We start from the raw sequence: 25,121 nt of genomic DNA, 5'->3' as shown, positions 1-25,121 counted from the left end.
GAGTGGAGCTGCTCGCTCTGAGCCTTGGGTTTGGGCTGAAGGTGAAAGTAGTCTCAGCCCTCCTGGTTGCCCACTTTGGCTTGGCCCCGAGCGATAGCCATGGGTCCTCGGCAGGGAGATGAGGAGCTGAGACTGAGAAAGCCAACCTGGGTGTTGCTGTGGCTGCATTGTCATCAGCGCGGGGCTGAGGAGCCGTGACTGTCCGCTCGGCTGGGGCCAAGCCGGCAGGGTTAGTGACCGGTGAGCCGGCATCGAACATTGGGACGGTGGAGTCAAGATCCGCGGAGTTTCCAGGACCGTGGGCACCTACGGAAACCACAGAGTCGAGGCGAGCCTCTTCATCCCGGATCCAGTACAGGTTGGAGATACGCCGCTCCAGCTCAGCGATTTTCTGGGACTTGTTGAGGCAGCTGGCACAGTCGTGGGGAGAGGTGAGTGGAGCCATGGGGAGCAGGTGGGTTGCCTAGGAAACAAAAACAACTACGGCAGCAATGGAGTGTGTGGTGACGTAATACGTTTGTTTGTATTAGTCGGGAGGCTACTTCTACCAGCTTTAGCAGTTTACCGAGTCACAGAATGGAAACTTACACGCGGGGACTCCAACAGGAGTCCACGGCGGTGTGTAGTCACAGATCGGATAAGTTTTATGTCCTGCAGAGAGCGGCACTTACCGGCGCGGGCCCAGAGACTGGGCCCGTTGAGGTGAATGGATGCCCAAAACCAGTAAGCAGCAATCACTCCGGTGTACAGTAAACGGCAGGAAGAGCGTTAAAGAGGCATCAGGGTTGGCCGATGTAGTTATGGGGGTTTCTTACTGTCGTGCGAGCGGTATCATAGTCCAAGATCCAGTATTAGGCGGAAAGAAGGATGTATATTGCTGAAAGTTAGTGAGACGCCAATGTAGTTCGGGCGCGGCTGTGTCACTGTCTGCACAGACGCCCTAAAAATTCAAGATCCGCTGAGCAAGTATCAACGATCGGCCATCCGGCCAAAGTACACACATTAAACAGTTAGGGTTTTAAAAAACGCAGGTCTTTCAAAATAGCAGAAACTAGTTTTAAATGCTAAAACTGAGAACCGAAATGACAGAGAAAGGCACGCCACGCCGCCATGTTACATCCGGGATCATAGTGAACCTGTTTCCAATTAAGTATTCGTTTTGATTTCAGAGGGTTTTCTGATTCATCACCCTCCTTAAATCAAACTATCTCTACAGGGTCTAATCGCCAAAGACTTTCCACATTCTTATTCATTCGTTCACGTTAATAAATATTCTTTTACCATGAAAATGTGTCTCTCCTGATTAAAATGCTTTGACTGCCCAAACAGGGCACAGCAGCTGTCATATGCTACATGTCGTATGCTGTAAAGCCCTGTGAGGCAAATTGTGATTTGTGATATTGGGCTTTATAAGTAAAATTGATTGATTGATTCATTGATTGATTGGGCAGCTCTGATGGCCTCCTTAGTTGAACCTGGTAGACTGAATGATGTCAACTCAGTCGCTTGGTTTAATCTGTGAGGGAGGAACTCTCTTGAATCAAGCCAAGTTGACCTACTCTCAGATTCTTTCATTGCAAAAACATAGAAGTAGCTGATTGGGTGGTGACACTGGGGTTTTGTACTGAAGCAGATGACTTTACTGTTAGTAAAACAACTTGACTTGCACATATGCGACATAAATGTCCTGTCCTAAGGCACCACCGTCAGGAGGTCAGGAAGAATGAAATGTAACAGTCTAAATAGTCTTTTTATTAAATTGTGGTTTTACCAGAGCATTTGTGAAGGTTTGAAGAGCAGATGTTTTAAACACACCATCACCAAGTTGTTTTACACAAGAGACAGTTTTCTATGACAGTGGAAATATTGTTCATGAATTTGGGTTACTGAATTTAACAATCTTTTATTAGTTAAAATAATCTGAACATATATGAGCATTATCATGGCTCATTTATTCTGAGTATGTGAACCAACCCACATGAAAAATGAACTGTTTTCCCTTCATGCTGTTGAAGTTACCTGTCTGGTTGTTAAACATGATCAATAAATTTGACTGATTATTTGAGTGAGTAATTTGCACAAAACACCACAAGCTTCAATCCTATCATTAACATAGAGAAATCTCCAACTAAAGCATTGTTTGCTATTGTTTGTTTTTATTTCAGTTTGTTTTTATTAAGACTAACTTTCACATGATGTCCAACATAATGTTACTTAGCAAGTGACTTTGTGTCACACTCTTACATCAAACACTGCTGTGTCATTTTTATGGTCACAATGACCTTTGTATCTGTGTGTTTGTGAAAATAAAATTGTATTTAAAAAATGCACAAATATGTTGTGGTACAAATGCTGTTTCAAAAGTATCCCCCATAAACTAATACTTGTCAATTTATGAGAGAAGACTAGTGCTGTAATTCTATAATGTGTTAAGATTAGGGATTGATAACAATGATTTAATTGATTCTGCTTATAGATCCAGTTCTTTTTCTCCTTTGATATTCAGTCCTTTTGAATGGTTTTAGTCTCTCTGTCACAGTCTGTCTCTACACTATGTTAGCCTCAGAGGAGCCAGTCTTCAGTATCTGAAGTGTTATAATGTGTTTAATAGCTTTCCTGAACCAGGGATAGAAAAAGACATATATCACAGGGTTTAGACAGGAATTAAAATACAACAGCCAAAGTTCAATGTTTCCAGATGACACCCCTAAAAAGTTGTTTTCAGCTGCAACAGTGAAACAATAATATGGACAGTTGCACACAATAAACGCAACAACAACAATACCAAGAGTTCTGGCTGCTTTCATCTCAGATTTCTTGGCAGTTATTGGTTTTGAACGCTGAAGTGTATCAGCTGCAGTTTTGGAGCGCATGGCACGAGCCTGAGACAGGACTACCACAAACACTCTCATATACAAAACTACGATGACAAGAACAGGGCTCACAAAGGCCACAACAAGGTCAACAGCTCCTTCAATATAATTAACAACAATTACACACTCCCCATAACAGGAGTTACACCTGCCTGGCTGTTTCAAGAAATCCCTCAGCATCCAAATGCTGTTAATGAGAGAAGATATCCAAGATGGACAAATGCAGAGTTGAACTCTTTTCAGAGTGACTCTGGTGGAGGAAAACATGGGGTCACAAATGGCCATGTAGCGGTCAATCAATATGAGAACCATATTGCTAATGCTAATAGTGCTAAAACTAATGCTAATAATAATAATAATAATAATAATAATAATAATAATAATAATAATAAATAGCTTTTATTGGGGGTGGGAGTGAGAGGCTGGACCAGAGGAAGCCTGGCTAGGACACCAAATGTGCGGATCCAGCAATGTCGGCGAACAAATTTGATCTTCTTTCAGCTTTTTCCATTGCAAGAACATAGAGGAAGCTGATTTGCAGATGGCATTGGGATTTTGTACTGGGATGTGTGCCCTTTGTCATTGCATGGTCACAAGTGAATTTGTTGGTATACCGGCGTGAAGACACCACCATCAGGAGGTCAGGAAGAATGAAATAGAACATTCTGAATAGTCTATTAAATTGGGTTTCAGCACAGAACCTTTGTCAAGTCAAGTCAAACTTTATTTGTAGACCACACTTAAAAAGAAATGCAGTCAACCAAAAATACTTAAGAGGCATAAAAGACCAAAACAGATCAACACAGAAGCAAACAGCAGTAAAAACAGAAGAGAAGAGTAAACATAATAAAGAACATATTGCAGCACAACAGAAAATAAAGTCAAGGTGTTGAGCTCAAATCAATCATAAGCCAGTGAAAAGAGATGGGTCTTCAGTAGTGACTTTACGTTTTCTGTAGTTGGGGCTGTTTTAAAGGGGGCAACCATTGTGAAGGCTTGGTCAGCAGGGAACTGCCCATTGGTCCGACATCCCATTGTTCCGACCATATCAAACCCATTGTTCCGAACTCCGTTCGAAAATCATCATGATGCCCTGTGGTTAAGGTCTGGTTAGGTTTAGGCACAAAAACCACTTGGTTAGGGTCAGGAAAAGATCATGGTGTGGGTTAAAAGAAAGTGACAAACACATAAGCTGTGAGCCTGCTCCGCCTCAAACCTTTCCCAGCTGACCCAGAGCCGGTCACGGCGCACCGTACGCCCGGAGTGAGCCATTCAGCACCGCGGACAGTACGACTAACAGGATGTCGAACTAATGGGCTGTCGAACCAATGACATGGACCCGGTCAGCATTGTTCGTGTTTGTACTTCTCGGAACATTGTGCAGCATCTGACTTCAATGCTCTAACTTGAGTCTTAAGATACAAGAGTTTTGTTAGATAACATGGTGCTTGACCATTTAAAACCTTAAAAAAAAAAAAAAAAAAAAAGAAACAAGCAAAGACAAACAAAACAACCTCTGTGTTTTAGGATTGATTTTGTCTGGTGAATAAAGAACATATTGTTTCAGCATATTGTTACTCTCAAATTTAGGAAAGCTCGACTCAGGAAGAGTCTGATCCCAGCAGCCATAGCTGCACTTAACAAGAGCTCCCATTGACTCAAAGTGTCCACCCCTGTAAATGAAGATGTAATGTTTTGTGATGTTTTGTGATGTCTGTGATATGTCTGTGCCTGTGATATCCATGATCGATTTCTGTAAATGTACAGTTCGTGAAAACGAATTTCCCTCTAGGAACTAACCTCCATGAAGAATTTGTTGTTTGCCCTTCATGCTGTTGAAGTTGCCTGCCTGGTTTTTAAACATGATCAATAAATTTGACTGATTATTTAAGTGACTAATTTGCTTAAACACCACCAGCTTTAATCCATTCACGAGCCAAAGAATTGATTCTGTATCAACCATACACTCTACTGTCTTTATGTAATTGTGCATTTGTGTAAACAAAACAAAACAAACAAACAATGCACAAATGCATTGTGGAACAATTAGTACAAATGTTGTTTTACAGGTTTACAGTTTAAACTTGTATTTGTCAATTCATGGGGAAAATATTATAAGTCTGTAATTTGTACAGATTAGTGATTGGTAATGAAGATTTGAAGATAGTTCTTCTGCATCCAGCACTTTTTGATATTCAGTTGTTTTCTCTGACTTTAGGATGTGTACATTCAGTGTAGTGACAACAAATAATTTCCACATCAGAGGGAGAGAATAGTTTTAGTCTCTCTGTCAAAGTCTGTCTCTACACTATGTTAGTCTCAGAGGAGCCAGGCTTCAGTATCTGAAGGGTTATAATGTGTTTAATAGCTTTCCTGAACCAGGGATAGAAAAAGACATATATCACAGGGTTTAGACAGGAATTAAAATACACCAGCCAAAGTTCAATGTTTCCAGATGACGCCCCAACCAAGTTGTTCTCAGCTGCAACAGTGAAACAATAATATGGACAGTTGCACACAATAAACGCAACTACAACGATACCAAGAGTCCTGGCTGCTTTCATCTCAGATTTCTTAGCAGTTACTGTATTTGAACGCTGAAGTGTATCAGCTGTAATGCGAGAGCGCATGGCACGAGCCTGAGACACAGCCACCACAAACACTCTCATATACAAAATTATGATGACAAGAAAGGGGCCCAAAAAGGTCACAACAAGGTCAACAGCTCCTTCAATATAATTAACTACAATTACACACTCTCCATAACAGGAGTTATACCTGCCTGGCTGTTTCAATAAATCCCTCAGCATCCAACTGCTGTGAACAGCAGAAAATATCCAACACAGACAAATGCAGAGTTGAACTTTTTTCACAGTGACTTTGGTGGAGTAAAACATGGGGTCACAAATAGCCATGTAGCGGTCAACCGATATGAGAACCATGTTTCCTACTGATGCACTGACAGCAAAGAAAGCTGAAGAGTAATACACAACACACATTATGTCACCCAGAATCCAACAACCTCTATAGATGATGATTTCAGCTGGCATTAGCACCAAACCGACAATGAAGTCTGCAACAGCCAGAGACAGGAGGATGAAGTTGGTGGTGGTGTGAAGCTGCCTGAAACGGGAAAACAACAACACTGAATACACTTGTTATACGTATGTGTAGAAATAAGTGTTATTAACAGTTATGACACTAGGAGCATGAATTGTCCTATAACAATGAGGCCTAAATATAACACAGATGTAAACACATTTGCAAATAACCAGTATGCAGTAATGAAAGGCCTAAACAAGAGAACATTACTCTTATGCACTACTTATGAACATGAGGAGAAGGTTAGTGGATGTGCAGCAGCCTGAAATGTGTGAAATCATCACTAATTGTGTCAGTAACACATCTCAACAGCACCATAATCAAAGTTATCATCAGCTTAAATGTGACATCATGCTGCAGAGCTCAAAGCCATTTCTTCATGTAACTGTAACCAAAGAATAAACACTTTGTAAGCCAAGCAGAAAAGTGTATCTCTGCCTGAAATGGGAGATAGAGGTGATGACCAGCAGGTTAAGAACCATAGTGAGCATAGTGATGCAGGACAGCACACTGAGAGTGACTGTGGCCTCCAAGTGAGGGCGACTTGTCTTCCTGCAGGAGGTGTTGACTTGGGGAAAGCAGAGTTCATCCTCCTCCATGGCCACTGACAGGGCTTTGATCAGAAAGCTGCCAGAGCTCAGCAGGTTCTCCTGTCTCTTTGATGTGCAGCTGATTTATCTCTTTTCTCACCTCCCATATGCTAATTCCATCTATTCAGTAGGCCAAAGGTGACTATGTTATTCTCTGAGTCTGGCTCCCAGTACACCTGAATGTTGTCAAGCACATGACCATTCTGTGTTGTGGGCCACATGATGCAATGATTTCAGAATCAGCTTTATTATTTGCCAAGTACGTGTGTACATACAAGGAATTTAACTCCAGTACACTTACTCTCAGTGTACCAGAATTGACATAAATACTCAAAATTTAGCCAAGAGGTGGAGTACACAGTAATATACAATATACAGTATACAAAAATTATACAAATATACATCAAATATAAAAAATATACAATATACAAGGATGCAAGTGTTGTTTTTCCTGCCACTCTGGCTGTTAGGAGTTCATCAGCCAAGGGAACGAAACTGTCTTTGTGATGGGTAGTTTTGGTGAACAGTGCTCTGTAGCACCAGATGATGCTGCTGCTGGAGGGGATGAGTTTAAACAGAATGTGTCCGGGGTGTGAGGGGTCTACAGTGATGTTTCCTGCCCGTTTCCTGACCCTTGACCGGTACAGGTCCTGGATGGGGGGAAGATCAGTCCCAATAATCCTCTCTGTAGACCTGAATGTCCATTTCAGTCTGTTCCTGTCCATTCGGTGACAGATCCAAACCAGATGGTGATGGATGTGCAGAGCACAGACTGGATTATGGCTATGTAAAAAGTGATCAGCAGCTCTTGAGGCAGGTTGAGCTTCCTGAGATGTTGCAGGAAGTAAAGCCTCTGCTGGACCTTTTTTCTAGACAGTGTCTCTGTGGGAGGTCCACTTCAGGTCCTGAGAGATGGTGGTACCAGAAACCTCCTTGACCTGGCGCAGCCGCCTGAGTTTGGGTGTGAACCAGGGTTTGTTGTTATATGTGCATGAGGTCTTGGTCTGCACACACATATCCTCACAAAAACTGATGTAAGATGTCACTGTCAATGAGTTTGTTGAGGTGTGTGGCTGCAGCTTCAAAAATACTACAATCTGTGCAGTCAAAGCAGGCCTGTAGCTCCAGCTTTGACTCCACAGTCCACTTCATTACAATCCTTACTACAGGCTTAGAAGTTTTTAATTTCTGCCTGTAGGTCAGGATGAGATGGAACAGACGGTGATCAGAGAGCCCCAAAGCTGCATGGGGGACACAGCGATAAGCGTCCTTTAAAACTATGTAGCAGTGATCCAGTGTTGATCCAAAGTCCTTGGTGGGGAATTTTTTATGCTGTTTGTATCTGGGAAGTTCGTGAGAAATATTTGCTCTGTTAAAATCTCCTAGGATGATGAGCAGGGAGTCTGGATGTTTTTTCTCCACGTCTGTCACCTGGTCAGCCAGGTGTTGTGATGTCTCCGTTACACATGCCTGAGGCGAGGCAAGGCAAGGCAATTTTATTTATATAGCACCATTCATACACAAGGCAATTCAATGTGCTTTACAAGAGAAATACATTAAAATAAAACATTAAAGGAACAATACATCATTAAAAGAAAGCTAAAAGCAAGACAATAAATAGTTAAAAACAGTGCAGAAAATGCATGTAAAAACAAACATAAAGCAAAAGCAACAGCAGACAGATATAAAAACAACAGCTACAGATTATCCTCGCAAGTTACACATCTAGTTCACTTGAAAGCTGCAGTAAATAGTAATTGTTCTGCCTTACCAGGGTTATTTTATTAGTCAGTATGTTTAGTTGTCACTTAGCACCCCCTGCTGGTGGATTTTTATAGCAGTCATTTAAATCACATAGTGTGTGTCTCTAGCTGATGACATCATCAGTAGGCGACTGATCAGTTCTCCATGTCAGAGCCAGGGGAGAGCTCATGCCCTTTTTTATCGGACATCATTCTGGTGTTCGGGCATTTGAAAGCATCGTTGGTATGTAAAAATAAACCTTGGGTTTATCATTTATTCATTTATTTGTATATTTTTATAGATCTGAGATGTTTGTAAGGTTTATATAAAGATAAAAATGTTGATAGTGTATTCATGTCAGCCACATGTTCTGACTACCTCTCAGTAAGAAAATGTGCATAAGATATATTGTATCTAGCAACATTATGCTTCCAGTTGTCAACTTATGGTATAATTGGAAATTAGTTGTATTGTTTAATGCACTGTATTTTTTTTTAGGTTAAGGTACTTAATGCTTCTCTTACATATATTGTAGTAGGAATTTGGACACTTTGTTAATTGTATCCCTTTTCTTTGTCAGTTTTACCCTACTGGCAGTTACCTCATTAAAGACGGTCAACTTGATACATCACTGTCTGCGTGGTAATTGGTGGATGGAGTTTATCTGCTTGTGAATTTATGCAAGATGTATGAAGAGGACAGGACAGTAATGTTTTAAGCCCTGATTTAAATGAGCTGACAGTTTCAGCCGACCTCAGATATTCTGGAAGTTTGTTCCACAGGCGGGGAGTATAGAAACTAAAGGTTGCTTCACCTTGTTTGGTTTTGATCCTGGGAACACTGAGTAAACCTGTTCCAGATGATCTGAGGGGTCTGGATGCTTCATAATGTACAAGTATATAAGATGTATTTAGGCCCGAGACCATTTAGTGCTTTACAGACAAGTAACAAGATTTTAAAGTCTATCCTTTGACACACAGGAAGCCAGTGCAGTGACTTAAGCGCTGGTGTAATGTGCTCCACTCTCTTGGTGTTGGTGAGGACTCTGGCAGCAGCGTTCTGGACGAGCTGCAGATGTCTGATTGATTTTTTACTCAGGCCTGTGAAGACACCGTTACAATAGTCCAGCCTGCTGAAAATGAAAGCATGAACAAGTTTTTCTGTATCTGGTTTAGACAGAAATTCTTTTATTCTTGCTATGTTTTTAAGGTGGTAGTAGGCTGATTTAGTAATTGTCTTAATGTGACTATTGAAATTTAGGTCTGAGTCCAGAACTACACCAAGATTTCTGGCTTGATCTGTAGGTTTTAGTGTCATGGCGTCAAGGTGAGCACTGACTATTGATCTTTGTTCTTTGGGGCCAAAAACAACTATCTCAGTTTTTTCTGTGTTTAGTTGTAGAAAATTCTGGCACATCCACGTATTGATTTCGTCAATGCACTTATTTAGTAGATATAGGGGACTGTAGTCATCTGGTGACACTGTTATGTAAAGTTGTGTGTCATCTACATAAGTATGGTAGGAGATGTTATGATATTCCATAATCTGAGCAAGAGGGAGCATATAGATGTTGAACAGAAGAGGCCCAAGAATGGACCCTTGAGGAACTCCACATGTAATCTTTGTTCGCACAGATTCATAATTGCCAAGTGACACAAAGAAATCCCTGTCTTGTAAATGAGATTTAAACCAATTTAGCACAGTGCCAGAAAGTCCCACAAACTTTTCTAGTCTGTCGAGCAGTATCTTATGGTCAACTGTGTCAAATGCAGCACTGAGGTCCAGTAATACCAGAACCGAAATCTTTGATGCATGACTGCTCAGATGAATGTCATTTAAAACTTTTACAAGTGCAGTCTCAGTGCTGTGATGTGCTCGAAATCCAGACTGAAAGGCATCAAAGGAATTGTTTTGCTCCAAGAAGGTGTTAAGTTGCTGAAAAACAACCTTTTCAATGATCTTTCCTAAAAATGGTAGGTTTGATATGGGCCTGTACTTATTTATTACTGAGGCATCCAGATTAGGCTTTTTTAAGAGAGGTTTAATGACTGCAGTCTTCAGGGCCGTTGGAAAAAGGCCTGACTGAAGAGAACAGTTGACTATCTGTAGTATATCTGATGCTATGCAGTTAAAAACATCTTTCTCTCAAAAAAGCTTGTAGGCAGAGTGTCAAGGCAGCAGGTAGTGGACCTAAGGTTTCTAACTATGTCTGTCAAAGTAGCATAATTTAATGGGTGAAAAAGTGTCAAATTAACTGGAGTAGTCTTATGAGGCACAGGTGAAATAGCCACTGTGTTGGAGTTACAGACTGTCTGTCTTATCTTTAAAATCTTGTCTGTGAAAAAAGAAGCAAAGTCATTGCCTGCCTTGGTGGACAGCAGTTCAGGAGGGACTGACACTGGTGGGTTTGTCAGTCTGTCAACAACAGTAAATAAAGTCCATGCATTGTTGTTATTTTTGTTGATAATCTCAGAGAAAAATGACTGCTGCGCCCTTTTTAGCTCCAAGCTATAGATGTGCAGACTTTCCTTTATAGATGTCATAATGAACCTGGAGTTTGGTTTTTCGCCACCTGCGTTCTGCATTTCTACATTCTCTTTTGAGCTTTTACCTGTGTGGCATTCCTCCATGGTGGTTTTTTCTTACCAGAGACAACTTTGACCTTCATGGGGGCAATATTGTCCATAATATTCATAGCTTTAGAGCTGAAACTATGAACCAGATCATTGACAGAGACTGAGGGCACAGCTGGTGTGGGTATAAAATCCTGGGTGAATAGTGTACAGGTGTTTTCGTTGATATAGCGTTTTCTGATTACCTCTGTTGTAATTTTACTGCTGTCAGCGGAGATGGCCATTTTAAAGAAAACACAGTAATGATCAGAAAAGGCAACATCCGTCACCACAGCCTCAGAAATGTTGAGCCCTTTGGAGATAATTAGATCTAAAATATGTCCCTTATTGTGTGTTGGCTCTGTTACATGCTGGGAAAGTTCAAAGTTTTCCAGGATGTAGAAAAGTTCTTTCACACTGCCATCTTTGGGATTATCAATATGGATATTAAAATCACCCACTATAACAACACAGTCAAAATCAATACAGACAACAGACAATAGTTTAGAAAAGTCATCATCAAAGTGTGCACTATATTTTGGAGGCCTGTAAATGGTTACTAATACTGCTTGACAGGAGGATCTCAACTGCAGTGCAACATATTCAAAAGCCTCAAACTTCCCATATGACAACTGTTTGCACTGGTAAACATCCATAAATAAAGTGGCTACTCCACCTCCTTTCCTAAGTTCTCTAACTGAGCTGATAAAATGGAAGTTTGGGGGGCTGATTCAGTAAGTACTGCTGCATTGTTGTTTTCATTTAACCAAGTTTCAGTTAAAAACATAAAATCAAGGTTTCTCTTGATAATAAAATCATTAATTAATAGTGACTTGCCAGCTAGAGATCTGATATTTAATAAAGCTAAGTTTATTGTACTAACATTGTCTGACACAGTCTGTGGCTGACGCATAACTGGAGTCAGATTAGATAGAGTAGCTGTGTGCTTCGAGTACACATTGTTTTTCCTGATGCTAGTCAAAACAGGAATGACAGACCTTGGAGATGACTCTGGCTGATACTTTTCAATTTCAAGATGTGTTTGACCATGCCACCGGCTATTTAAGATCGCCGGAATGTTTAAGGAAGTGGCATGGGGTCTGTCTCATCTATGACAGGCACCTGAGTGATGACGTCTAGGGCTACTATTTAAGAGTTCATCAATTTGACTGAGCTTTAGTGTGGCAGCTTTAACTAACTCCTTGATTGGTGAGCGTGGTGGAGGGGGGGAGGGTTGACGTTGGCTCCATGGTGATTGTGGTGAAGGGCAGGAGGGGGGTTGTTGGATCCCTGACTGGGACAGGGACATCCTCTGAATGCCTTGGGTGATGTGGAGCATCAGCATGTTTCGGTATGGCATTCCAAGAGCATGACGTAGGTTGGCCCCGAGTAGTCTGCATCCACTGATGTTCGGATGAATCACGCTGAAAGCAATCCTTACAGTTCCAAAAGATGTTAAAATTGTCAATAAACTTTATCCTGTGAGTGAAGCATGCCGATGTCAGCCATGTATTCAGGGCAAGGAGTCTGGTAAAAGACTCGATTCCTTTCCCAGGGTTGGAATGGGGCCAGAAATGAACACATTTTGTGACTGACAGTCACTCAGTTTCTCCAGGAGCAGGGAAAAGTCTTTTTTCAGGATCTCAGAGCCAGTGAGGTGGAATGTAAACATCGACCAGACCAAATGAGTAAAGCTCCCACAGTGAATCAAACGGTTTACAGTTAATGACGAGAGTCTCAAAGTGAGGGCTGCATGACTTCTTCAACACTGACATCTATACAGCAACCTTAGTTTATGTAGAAGCACGGTCCGCCTCCCTTTGTTTTCTTTTTGAGCTCTGTCGGTCTGCTCGGAAAAGTTGGAATCAACAAGTTGTAATGCACTGTCCGGGATGTGTTCACTGAGCCAGGTTTCAGTGAAACACAGGGCAGCAGGTCTGTTTAAGTCAGAGTTTTTATGAGTTAGGAGCAGCAACTCGTCCATGTTATTTGCCAGAGAGCGGACATTTTCCAGGTGTAAAGACGGGAGTGGAGCACATAATCCCTGCTGCTATAGCCTCACTAGCGCTCCTCCGTGCTTGCCCCATCTCCGTCTCCGGTGCATCCCAAGGACTGCCGCTGCGCCTCCAAACCAAAATATCTGTAAAACTTGCTGGGTCATTGAAAACCGGCAAAAAATTCCAGTGGAGGACTGACCAGTGTGTAAGAGTTCCTCTCTGGTGAAGGTGACCAGAGAGGGGGAGCAGGAAGCTAAAAAAAACCCATCAAAAATAGGAGAAGTACGAGAGAGCGAAGTTCCAAGGCGGCCATCCGCTGCGCCATCTTAGATCCATCTGATTTGCTATTGTGTCAAAAACCTGAGTTTGAGTTGCCACACAACCTTGCAACAACCTTTCAAAACTATGTTATCAAAAAATAAAAACAGTGAAACAAACAATAAAGTGAAATTGCCAGCTTTTTACTTCTCAGCAGCTAATGTTTGTCTAGCTACCTGATTTTCAAATGTCCCAACAGCACATGAATTCACCACAGCACAACTAGAGCTGTTAGTACACATACATACATCATCAGTTGACTGTTTAAAATGCATAGAATACAGCAGACAACACACACCAGTGTGCATGGATTTCTTGTAATTTATTTCAAAGAGTTTTATTAAGTGATACAGTTCATTTTTTCAACTCATTCTCAATCGAGCTCATCATGTGCTGCTGCTTTGTCAGTGATCTGGGTGTTAAATACTGACGCACAAAGGCACCTTTCTCAGCAGGTGGTGGCAGTTATTGATGCAGTGGCCACCAACCAGAAGTGTCAAGACCAGTGCTATATCAGTGGATGTTGGCAAGATACTGCTGCACAAAGGCACCTTTTGCAAAGAGTTGTAACATTGTCAATATAATCGTAATGTAAGGAAGTGGAATGTCCCTATAGGGTGGATTGGAGGAGAGGTGGATGGTGGTGGACTTTCACCAACGAGCCTGCTTTTTGCTTTTCATGAAAATGATGTTTTCTATGCCTCACCAAGTGTTTTTGTTGCACAAGGAAGTAAGTATTAGGATATATACCAGAGTTGTAGGTTTATTAAAAAAGAAAAGACTGTATGCATCCAACAAGTAGAAACTGTACATTTCCTGTGCAAATGAGAGTGACTGTGATGTAGCTGTGTCTCTGACTGCCCTGTTGTTAGAGAAATAATAAGCCAAATTCCAGGTGTGGTAGGACTGTCAAACGGCTGCCATGAACCTCATAAATATGTGAGGGGCCAGTGAGAGACTGAATGACATCACTTTGAATCCTTGAAAGGTAAACCTCAGTAAGTGTCTGTAGTTTGGTGTAATAGGCATATGAAAACAGGCATCCTTGAGTTCTACTGACACAAACGAGCCCCCCTGCATCACTGACTGGAAAACATCTGCCATCCATAACATGGATGCCTACTAAACACCTGTCCCTAACATTTGACCTGGAATGACTGAAAGGGGACAGAGGGTGTGTGGACATCCCTCTAACAGAGAGGACTGCACTAGCCAGACCTGGTGGTGTGCCAGTGTCATTGTTGATATCAACCTTCCAGACTTCCCGAAGATGAAAGCAAAAGCCTGAAGGGATGCATCACTGAGGGTCTGGGCAGAGGAGTCTGCACCAGATTGCTTCAGGGTCTGAGAGAGAGCCAGGATAAGGTGAAAAGGGAAATTTCCAGTATGTTATAACTCTCAACAAGGGGATCATCAGTCAGCCCAGACAGAGGATGGGGGCAGCAGGCATCAGGTCTGAGAGCCTAAATTAGTGACAATATCAAAGAAGCAATGGCAGGTTCATCTGGGGCCATAGGGTTTAAGCCATAGCTACCTGCCTCCTGCATGGCATTGTTGTAATGGGAGAACAATTTAGTGCCTGACCAACACCTCTGACACATTCAATGTAGGGCTTAAAAGGAAGGATCGAAAGGGCAACCAGCTGTAGCGTGAATAAAGCATTTGATGGAGCTGCTGCAACAGCAGTGTCATCCAACCCCAGGCATGCTGAAGCCATCCAAATTCTTCCCTTGATTGTGGTATGGACAACTTCTGATCCATGTCATGACCCACCAAAGTAACCCTGAGAAAAAGCATAAGGTACAGGAAGCTGTGTCCCCATCCATGTCTCTGCATACTTCCATCTTTTTCTATAAACACACTGCTGAAGGCTGCAGTTAGTAGCAAAACATCTATTTGGCACAGTGAGTTCATTGTGCCAGCGTCACCTCCAGGAGCTGGCACCCTATTATCAGGCTGGAGACTGAGCAGGAACTTCTTAACCTGGGCAAACTCAGAAGAACGACTACCAACCCAGAGAGCCAAAGTGTCCACCTTCTTACTTTTTTAGGTGGGCCGTGTAAGAGTGTGTTGCATCTCTTCCATACTGTTGGGTCCATAGCCATCCTTGCAGACAGCAGTGCAGAATCATCTTGAATCTGATCCACCCCTTTGGTTGTACATTGAGTCATTACAGTCTATGATGCGCATGTGTCAGAGTTTTGTTTGTCGGCCAGAAAGCTTTGTCACAATTGTATGGCTTTGTCATATTATATTTGACCAACTACGTGATCATTTGAATATTAATACTGAATAAGATAGATTTCAGTCTGGCTATTGGCCCAACCATAGCACTGAAACCACTTTATTAAAGGCAGCAAATAACCTGAGATTTTCAAATGATTCAAACAATGGAGCTGTCCTCGTTTTTTTAGATTTAAATTCTGCTTTTGATAGTATTGATCATAGCATTCTAATCAATCGACTTGAGAAATAGGTTGGTCTCTCAGGCACAGTGCTGGACTAGTTTTGTTAATACCAGTCAGACATTTTATTTATTTTTTTTGTTAGTTTTGGTGATTATGTGTCTCAGAAATTTGCTATTGAATACGGTGTTCCTCAAGGAAGCATTTTAGGTCCTATTCTTTTTCTTATTTAATGCACCCTCTTGGCAACATAATTTGTCACCATCATCTGAAGAACACTGCCACATTTCAGCCATTTTTAATTCACAACGATGCTGAAATGCAGATACATGCTTTCATCACAAGCCGTTTAGATTATTGCAACTCTCTTTTTACTGATTTCCCTAAAAAGTCTTTGACAAGATTACAGTTAATTGAGAATGCTGCAGCCAGAATTTTTACCAATATATATAACAAAACTCGATCACACAGCAGCTCTCCTTGCATCAATGCACTGGCTACCTGTATCTTTTAGAAGTGATTTCTGAGTCCTTTTCACTTATCTAAGAAACCTTGCATAATCTAGCACTTTCATGCATCAGCAACTGCCTTTCATTTTATGTCCCAACAAGAACCCTCAGATCTACCAGTGCTATTGTTTTATAACTTCCTAAAGTTTCCCACAAGAAATCTGGTAAGGTTGCTTTCTCGCTCTCCTTCGATCTTAGAAAGGCAAACTCCCTTGAAATTTTAAAAAATAAATAAAAGACCTGCCTTTTGAATTTGGCCTTCAATTCGGGCTAATTTTACCATTCTCATTGTAAAAGTTTTGGTTTTTTTGGAAACCAAATTGTTTTTGTTTTTTCTTATGTATTGCTATGGTTATATTTTCCACTTATTCTTATTTTATTGTTACTGTTCATTTCCATCTGAAATTTCTTGCTAAGCACTTTGGGCTGTATCTCTGTATGAAAAGTGCTACATAAATAAAGCTATTATTATTAATATTATCTTCAATTTCTGCAAATCCCATTCCTACTGTCAGTGGCATAAACCTACTGTTCATACAAGGGTTGTCAAAGTCACCTGTCCTCAGGTGTTCAGGCCCCAGACAGGCAAGGCATTGGTCATGGCCATCCTCCATACAGAGGGGGGCCATACAGGAGTTAAAAGCACACATGTGCTATGTACACTGCAAGTCAGAATCCATGGAAACACTGTGCTAATGTCCGACACACAACCTAGGCTGAGGCTAGGTGCCTCAAACACTCACACAAATACACAAGAAAAGGCTATCTTGCAGAAGCAGTCCTCTCTTGCCCACAACACCAAAAGTGCAAGGTACGGCACTGTTGACAAACTAAATTGACTTACTCTCAGCTTCTTTATTGCAAAAACATAGAGGTAGCAAATTTGGGTGACAATGTTGGGGTTTTGTACTGAGGCAGGTGACTTTGTGGGTATAACAACTTGACCTCCATATATGTGACATAGAAACACCCAGTGCCAAGGCATCACTGTCAGGAGGTCAGGAAGAATGTAATAATATATTCTGTATCGTCCCTTTATTGAACTGTTTTAGTACACAGCCTTTGTCAGGGTTTTTAGAGCAGATTTGTATGGCATATTGTCACCAAGTTATTTTATACAACAGACAGTTATTTTATGACAGTGGAAATGTTGTTCATGAATTTGGGTTACTGAATTCAACAATCCTATATTAGCTAAAATAATCTGAACATGTATGAGCATTATCATGACTCATTTATTCTGAGTATGTGAACCAACCCACATGAAAGATGAATTGTTTTCCCTTCATGCTGTTGAAGTTGCCTGCCTGGTTGTTGAACATGATCAATAAATTTGACTGATTATTTTAGTTACTACTTTGGCTTGTGAAAGGATTAATGCTGGGGGTGTTTCATAGTAAAGAACTGATTTTGTGTCAAACATATACTTTAATATCAAACCCTGTTGTGTTCTTATTATGGTCACAGTGTATTTATGTAATTGTGCATTTGTAGAAACAAAACAAGACAAAATGTAAAATGTATGCACAAATGAATCGTGGAAGAACTAGTGCAAATGTGGTTTCACAGGTTTACACTTTAAACTTGTATTTGTGAATTAATGAAGGAAGATTAATACTATAATTCTGTAATTTGTACAGATTAGTGATTGGTAATGCAGATTTGAAGATACTGCTTTTCCATCCATTACTTTTTCAATATTCAGTTGTTTTCTCTGACTTTAGGTTGTGTACATTCAGTGTAGTGACAACTTAAATAATTTCCACTTCAGAGGGAGAGAATAGTTTTAGTCTCTCTGTCACAGTCTGTCTCTACACTATGTTAGCCTCAGAGGAGCCAGGCTTCAGTATCTGAAGGGTTATAATGTGTTTAATAGCTTTCCTGAACCAGGGATAGAAAAAGACATATATCACAGGGTTTAGACAGGAATTAAAATACATCAGCCAAAGTTCAGTTGTTCCAGATGACGCCCCAACCAAGTTGTTCTCAGCTGCAACAGTGAAACAATAATATGGACAGTTGCACACAATAAACACAACTACAACGATACCAAGAGTCCTGGCTGCTTTCATCTCAGATTTCTTAGCAGTTATTGGCTTTGAACGCTGAAGTGTATCAGCTGCAGTTTGGGAGCGCATGGCACGAGCCTGAGTCACAGCCACCACAAACACTCTCATATACAAAACTATGATGACAAGAAAGGGGCCCAAAAAGGTAACAACAAGGTCAACAGCTCCATCAATATAATTAACTACACTTGCACACTCCCCATAACAGGAGATATACCTGCCTGGCTGTTTCAATGAATCCCTCAGCATCCAACTGCTGTGAACAGCAGAAAATATCCAACACAGACAAATGCAGAGTTGAACTGTTTTCCTTCATGCTGTTGAAGTTACCTGTCTGGTTGTTAAACATGATCAATAAATTTGACTGATTATTTGAGTGAGTAATTTGCACAAAACACCACAAGCTTCAATCCTATCATTAACATAGAGAAATCTCCAACTAAAGCATTGTTTGCTATTGTTTTTATTTCAGTTTGTTTTTATTAAGACTAACTTTCACATGATGTCCAACATAATGTTACTTAGCAAGTGACTTTGTGTCACACTCTTACATCAAACACTGTCATTTTTATGGTCACAATGACCTTTGTATCTGTGTGTTTGTGAAAATAAAATTGTATTAAAAAAATGCACAAATATGTTGTGGTACAAATGCTGTTTCAAAAGTATCCCCCATAAACTAATACTTGTCAATTTAGGAGAGAGGACTAGTGCTGTAATTCTATAATGTGTTAAGATTAGGGATTGATAACAATGATTTAATTGATTCTGCTTATAGACCCAGTTCTTTTTCTCTTTTGAATGGTTTTATAGTCTCTCTGTCACAGTCTGTCTCTACACTATGTTAGCCTCAGAGGAGCCAGGCTTTAGTATCCAAAATGTAACAATGTGTTTAATAGCTTTCCTGAACCAGGAGTAGAAAAAGGCATAGATCACAGGGTTTAGACAGGAGTTAAAATACATCAGCCAAATTTGAATTACTGCAGTTGACACCCCTACCAAGTTGTTCTCAGCTGCAACACTTAAACAATAATAAGGAGAGAAGCACACAAGAAACACAACTACAACAACACCAAGAGTTCTGGCTGCTTTCATCTCAGATTTCTTGGCAGTTATTTTCTTTGAACGTTGTGCTTTGACAGCTGTAATGTGGGAGCGCATGGCACGAGCCTGAGTCACAGCCGCTACAAACACTCTCATATACAAAACTATGATGACAAGAATGGGAGCAAAAAAGGTCACAACAAGGTCAATAGCTCCTTCAATATAATTTACCACAATTACACACTCTCCATAACAGGAGTTATACCTGCCTGGCTGTTTCAATGAATCCCTCAGCATCCAACTGCTGTGAACAGCAGAAAATATCCAACACAGACAAATGCAGAGTTGAACTCTTTTCAGAGTGACTTTAGTGGAGTAAAACATGGGGTCACAAATAGCAATGTAGCGGTCAACTGATATGAGAACCATGTTTCCTACTGAAACACTCACAGTAAGGACACCTAAAAAGTAATTTGCAGTACATATTAAGTCACCCAGAGTCCAACAACCTCGATAGAGGAGGATTTCAGCTGGCATCTGCAGGCAACCCACAAGGAAGTCTGCAACAGCCAGAGACAGGAGGATGAAGTTGGTGGTGGTGTGAAGCTGCCTGAAACGGGAAAACAACAACACTGAATACACTTGTTATATGTATGTGTAGAAATGAGTGTTATTAGCAGTTATGACACTAGGAGCATGAATTATCCTATAACAATGAGGCCTAAATATAACACAGATGTAAAAGCATTTGCAATAACCAGTATGCAGTAATGAAAGGCCTAAACAAGAGAACATTACTCTTATGCACTACTTATGAACATGGGGAGAAGGTTAGTGGATGTGCAGCAGCCTGAAATGTGTGAAATCATCACTAATTGTTTCAGTAACACATCTCAACAGCACCATAATCAAAGTTATCATCAGCTTAAATGTGACATCATGCTGCAGAGCTCAAAGCCATTTCTTCATGTAACTGTAACCAAAGAATAAACACTTTGTAAGCCAAGCAGAAAAGTGTATCTCTGCCTGAAGTGGGAGATAGAGGTGATGACCAGCAGGTTAAGAACCACAGTGAGCATAGTGATGCAGGACAGCACACTGAGAGTGACTGTGGCCTCCAAGTGAGGGCGACTTGTCTTCCTGCAGGAGGTGTTGACTTGGGGAAAGCAGAGTTCATCCTCCTCCATGGCCACTGACAGGGCTTTGATCAGAAAGCTGCCAGAGCTCAGCAGGTTCTCCTGTCTCGCTGATTCGTCTCTGTCCACTCTTCCCATATGCAAATTCTATCTATTCAGTAGGCCAAAGGTAATTACCTAATACTCATGGTTCCCAGTAGTAGTCAAGCAGAGTGACCACATGCTGCTTTGTGGGTCACATGATGCAATGATTTGCTATGTTTTTACACCAAATTTTGATGCAATGTTGTGTGGCAACTCACACTCAAATTTTCAACTTAACAATAAAAAAGCAAAAATAAACTAAAGATAACACATGGTTAGCTTTCAACAAAGTAAGCCTGCCTAGGATGCCGAAATTGCGAAGCACAGTACTGTCAACAAACCAAATTCACTTACTTTCAGTGTCTTCAACTGCGATAACATTGGAGGAGCAGATTGGGTGATGACATTGGGGTTTTGTACTTGGGCATGCACCCTACTTCTCTTCATGGTCAAAGCTGACTTTGTTGGCACGACAACTTTACCTGCACATGCGCGATATAAAGATATCCAGTGCTAAGGCACCACGAGCCAGTAGTCAGGAAGAGTAAAATAGAACATTCTGAAAATTAATTGTCTTGTAATAGACACATTTTATCCACAAATACAACATGCTAACATTATTAGCATAAGCCTATGACAATTTACATTGCATAAATTAACCTAGCTGCTAGCAGACTTTTTCTGTATTCACATGGAGCCAGGATAAATCACACACAGGACTTGAAATGCAGTTCTGCATTCAGTTGCCACCCATTTAGCAGCGCTGTAGTTAACGCCTTTGAAGTAGTTTCATCCACAGGTCTGTGGCAATGCACTCAATCCAAAATGGTGCTTTGCTGGCTTCGGCAATATGGTTGTCTGCTGACATGAGTTTGATCAGCTGCACCTGTGTGATAAGCTCGTAGGTGGTAGCTCAAACTTCACATTCTTCAGTGATATTTTAATTCCATTTGACACATGGTGCAGATTATTTTTGACTTTTGTCAACTGAACCGTCTACAAGCCTCTGCAGCTTGGCTACAAGTGAGGGTACATTAAAGGAGCCAGGTCTCATGCCGTTGTTGATATCCAGCACTTTGGCAGTGACTTGTGGTGTCGGAAACTAATGAAAAAGGCATCCTTTAATGTTGGCAAATGCGACTGGTTGCCGTTCTAGTTTAACTGCCCAACGGCATCAGGGGGACACGTGGCGGGACAAAAGTTAAGGTAGGGAAAGTCCGACGAGGGTGGGCAGTGAGGGGTGGTGCTTGGGTCCAGCAAGCACCCACTTTCACCTGAGAGAGCGGCTTTTGTGTCCAGTAAGATTCTCAAGCCTAATCATGTTCATTTTTCCTAAACCCAGCCACATATTTTTGTTGTTAAAGAAAAGAAAATGGTCAATTTGCAGTGTTGTACCGCCGTAGTGCTTTTATTTTGAAAGAGACTGTATGTAAACTGTACATTTCCTGTGAAAACAGAAGTGTATTTTGACAACAGACAATGCATGTAACAGGCTGAAGTTGACACGGCGTCCCAGAACGTCAACAACCAACACACCCAGGGTACCTTGGACGTCATATGTGGACGTGGAAAGTCCATGACCAAACGTGGACATGTGACGAGGTCAGAGTCAGAATGTGTTGCTTTAATACATTCAGCATCATACTTGCATTTGGCTACATCTTTGGGCTAGTTTGCTGTCTCTGTTAAGAAGCTGTCCGTTTGTCACTCACTCTACAGGAAATAGTACTTCAAAACAAATGCTTTGTGTCAGAAATTCACTTCACTTAAAAATTAAATGTTTTTTGTTGTATTTTTTTTCAAACAACACATTTGCGAGTCACTTGCAGTCCATTCAGAATGGACCAATGACCCACTTTTGGACCACGACCCACCAGTTGGGAACTCTAACCTGTTAGTTGCTTTCAGCATCAACTATTGCTGTGGATTTGTTCTTATTTGAATAATTTGAAACCTCAATTAAGATGCTAAGGTGCCCTTTCACATTGATATTGCACACTGACGGGCGTCACATGCGGCTGGTATCTGACGAAACGGGAAGGAGAATGGGTTAACAGTTCGACACTTGCTTTCAGATTGCACAGTATTAGTCTCATTCATTCGAATTTAGTGCCAGCAAAAGCTGCACAATCCATTTGTGAATTTGCTTTCAGTGTTTGTGTCTGTCCTTCATTTCTAACCAGACATTGTTTGGTTAATGTTTGTACCTTTTGTCCTTCTCTACTTGTGTAATTTCCCAGAAAATCCATCCTCAATTCATTAATAATTAATTAATAACTATCACAGGACTGACACATAGAGACAGACAACCATTCACACTCACATTCACACCTACAGACAATTTAGAGTCACCAATTAACCTGCATGTCTTTGGACTGTGGGAGGAAGCTGGAGCACCTGGAGGAAACCCACACTGACACAGGGAGAATATGCAGACTCCTCACAGAAGGGCTCCCTCCTGGGATTGAACCAAATTAAAAACAAATTCCAAACAACAGACAACTGGCAACTTGCTTCTTCACTTATTGTGTTCTGATTATTAAGTAGGCGAAACATGTGTGTCAGTATAGTAAATAAAACATAACCATATATCGTTTTATGTAACTGACTGTATATAGCCCCACATGACCCCCCCTGGACATGTGCAGTGACATGCGTAAATTTGCACCTCATGATAAACACCACAGCACTTTACAAATGTACCACCTCTTCTCAACCCATCTTAGCACACTCCAACAAGAAATCCTGTTCTGGTCTCTGCATTGTTGCACCTTCATTCCATCTATCCACCTTTGACAGCTCATTTCTCCCATTCTAAATTACTCAAATTCAACTTAAACTTAACCTTTACAGTGAAAACTGTTGTGAGCACTGCAGCACTTTATTACCTTCCTAATTATATTCATATGATACATTATGTCAATGATCATCTGTATTATTTTGCACTGTATGTATTGGTTTCGTTGTGTTTCTCAATCCATCTTAGCACAACTCCAACAAGAAATCCTGTTTCTGGTCCTTGCATTGCTGCACCTCCATCCCATTTCTCCACCCCTGACAGTTTCATCTCTCCCAATTTAACTTACTGTAATTTAATTATATTTAGACTTTTACTGTGATGACTTTTATGGGCACTGCAGCACTTTATAAATTCATATATCATATACACTATGCCAATGATTCATGGACTTGCATTGTTTCGTCTATTCACTATCCAAAGCCTCTCGATCAACTATTTTGCACTGTATCACATTGCACTGTATGTATTGTTTTTTTGTTGTGAATTATTGTCTCTGTTTGTTATTTGTTTCACATATTATGATGTTCCTGTTTTTGTTTATTTGTTGTTTTATATATTATGACTTCTGTGTTCCTGTTTTTGTGTTTTTTAATGGCCTGAGGTCTTTTTAACAACATGCCGGAGGACTACAGTTGAAAATTGGCACATTTACAGCAATGTTCATTAATGTGCACTGTCCTCTAAATAAATAAAAAAATAAAATAAAATTATGCATATTTTTATGATTTGAAAAATACTCTCCTGCTCTGTTGAATAATGTGATTTGGACAGAAGAATATGAAACAAAAACTTTGGTTTTTGAACAGAAAATACATATGAAAATGTAAATAAGTAAGTAAGTAAAATTTATTTATATAGCACTTCTCACAGAGAGGACTCACAAAGTGCTTCACAAGATAAAATACAAAAAATACAATAACAGAAACAATGCAAAATACACAAAAACAAATAAAAAGTAAAGTGCAGCGAAATACAGAGATGATACAATGCACAATTAATGGAACGCAAGCCTAAACAGATGTGTTTTTAACTGCTTTTTAAAAGTGTCCACAGAAGAGGCCACTCTCAGCTCATGAGGTAGTGCATTCCACCATTTAGGTGCAACAGCCTTAAAGGCTCTATCACCTTTCGTCTTGTACTATGTACTAGCCCATTTGTACACCAAACATATAAAAGTAGTCAGATATTGAAAAATTAAGTTTTTGTTGATGTCTGTCTGCCTTGAGCTAATCATGGAAATACCATATACACTGAACATGAAGAACACATGCTGTTAGGCCTCTGTTTTTTGCTGTACTAGTCCAGATTTTCAAAGAAAGTCATCAACTAGAACTGTGAGAAAAAAAAAAACACACATGCAGTGACATTTACTGAGAAACAGGTAATCTGGAGACAGTGTAATCACTCGCCCAGTCTTAGTTCTTGTATTTAAAATTGATTTTATATTTTATGAACACTCTTACAGTACCTTCAGCTGTTACACTTAGTCATACATCTGATGTACAAATATTATCCTTTTTGATTTTACATTGAAGATCTGTTTAAATGAATCTGTGATTATGTTAATGTTTCAGTGATTATTACCAAAACATATGAACCACAAGTCACAAGGTTTCACATCAGCGTCAGTGTGTATGTACATTCATACGTTAGGGATGAAAACTGAGAGCAGAATGTTTAACAGACAACAAGATTATTCACGATTACATTATGAGGAAAAGAACAGGCTTTCACTTGATCTGATATGTTTCTGCTCAAGGACAAAACAAACTATCAAATTTCCCCAGTCATAAAGAACATCTCAGTTAAAAGACAAAGTCCAAACACCCCTGCATGTCT

At 40.5% G+C, this 25,121-nt stretch overlaps 2 protein-coding genes across 2 annotated transcripts; both read right to left on the bottom strand.

The window, feature by feature from the left end:
* Window positions 1–5,176: 5,176 nt before the first annotated feature.
* On the bottom strand, window positions 5,177–6,574 carry LOC125899545 (trace amine-associated receptor 9-like). Its single transcript, XM_049593934.1, has 2 exons — window positions 6,414–6,574; window positions 5,177–5,996 (listed from the first exon to the last, which is right to left on the bottom strand). The coding sequence occupies exons 1-2, from the start codon at window positions 6,572–6,574 to the stop codon at window positions 5,177–5,179; spliced, it is 981 nt and encodes a 326-aa protein (XP_049449891.1).
* Window positions 6,575–19,052: 12,478 nt separating this feature from the next.
* LOC125899544 (trace amine-associated receptor 9-like) lies at window positions 19,053–20,536 on the bottom strand. Its single transcript, XM_049593933.1, has 2 exons — window positions 20,289–20,536; window positions 19,053–19,872 (listed from the first exon to the last, which is right to left on the bottom strand). Exons 1-2 carry the CDS (start codon window positions 20,534–20,536, stop codon window positions 19,053–19,055), a joined length of 1,068 nt encoding a protein of 355 aa, XP_049449890.1.
* Window positions 20,537–25,121: the final 4,585 nt, after the last annotated feature.

The sequence above is a fragment of the Epinephelus fuscoguttatus genome, linkage group LG13 (genome assembly GCF_011397635.1).
Source record: "Epinephelus fuscoguttatus linkage group LG13, E.fuscoguttatus.final_Chr_v1".
Lineage (NCBI taxonomy): Eukaryota > Metazoa > Chordata > Actinopteri > Perciformes > Serranidae > Epinephelus > Epinephelus fuscoguttatus.
Note: the sequence above shows the minus strand (reverse complement) of the source record. Positions and strands in the feature narration are given on the sequence as shown.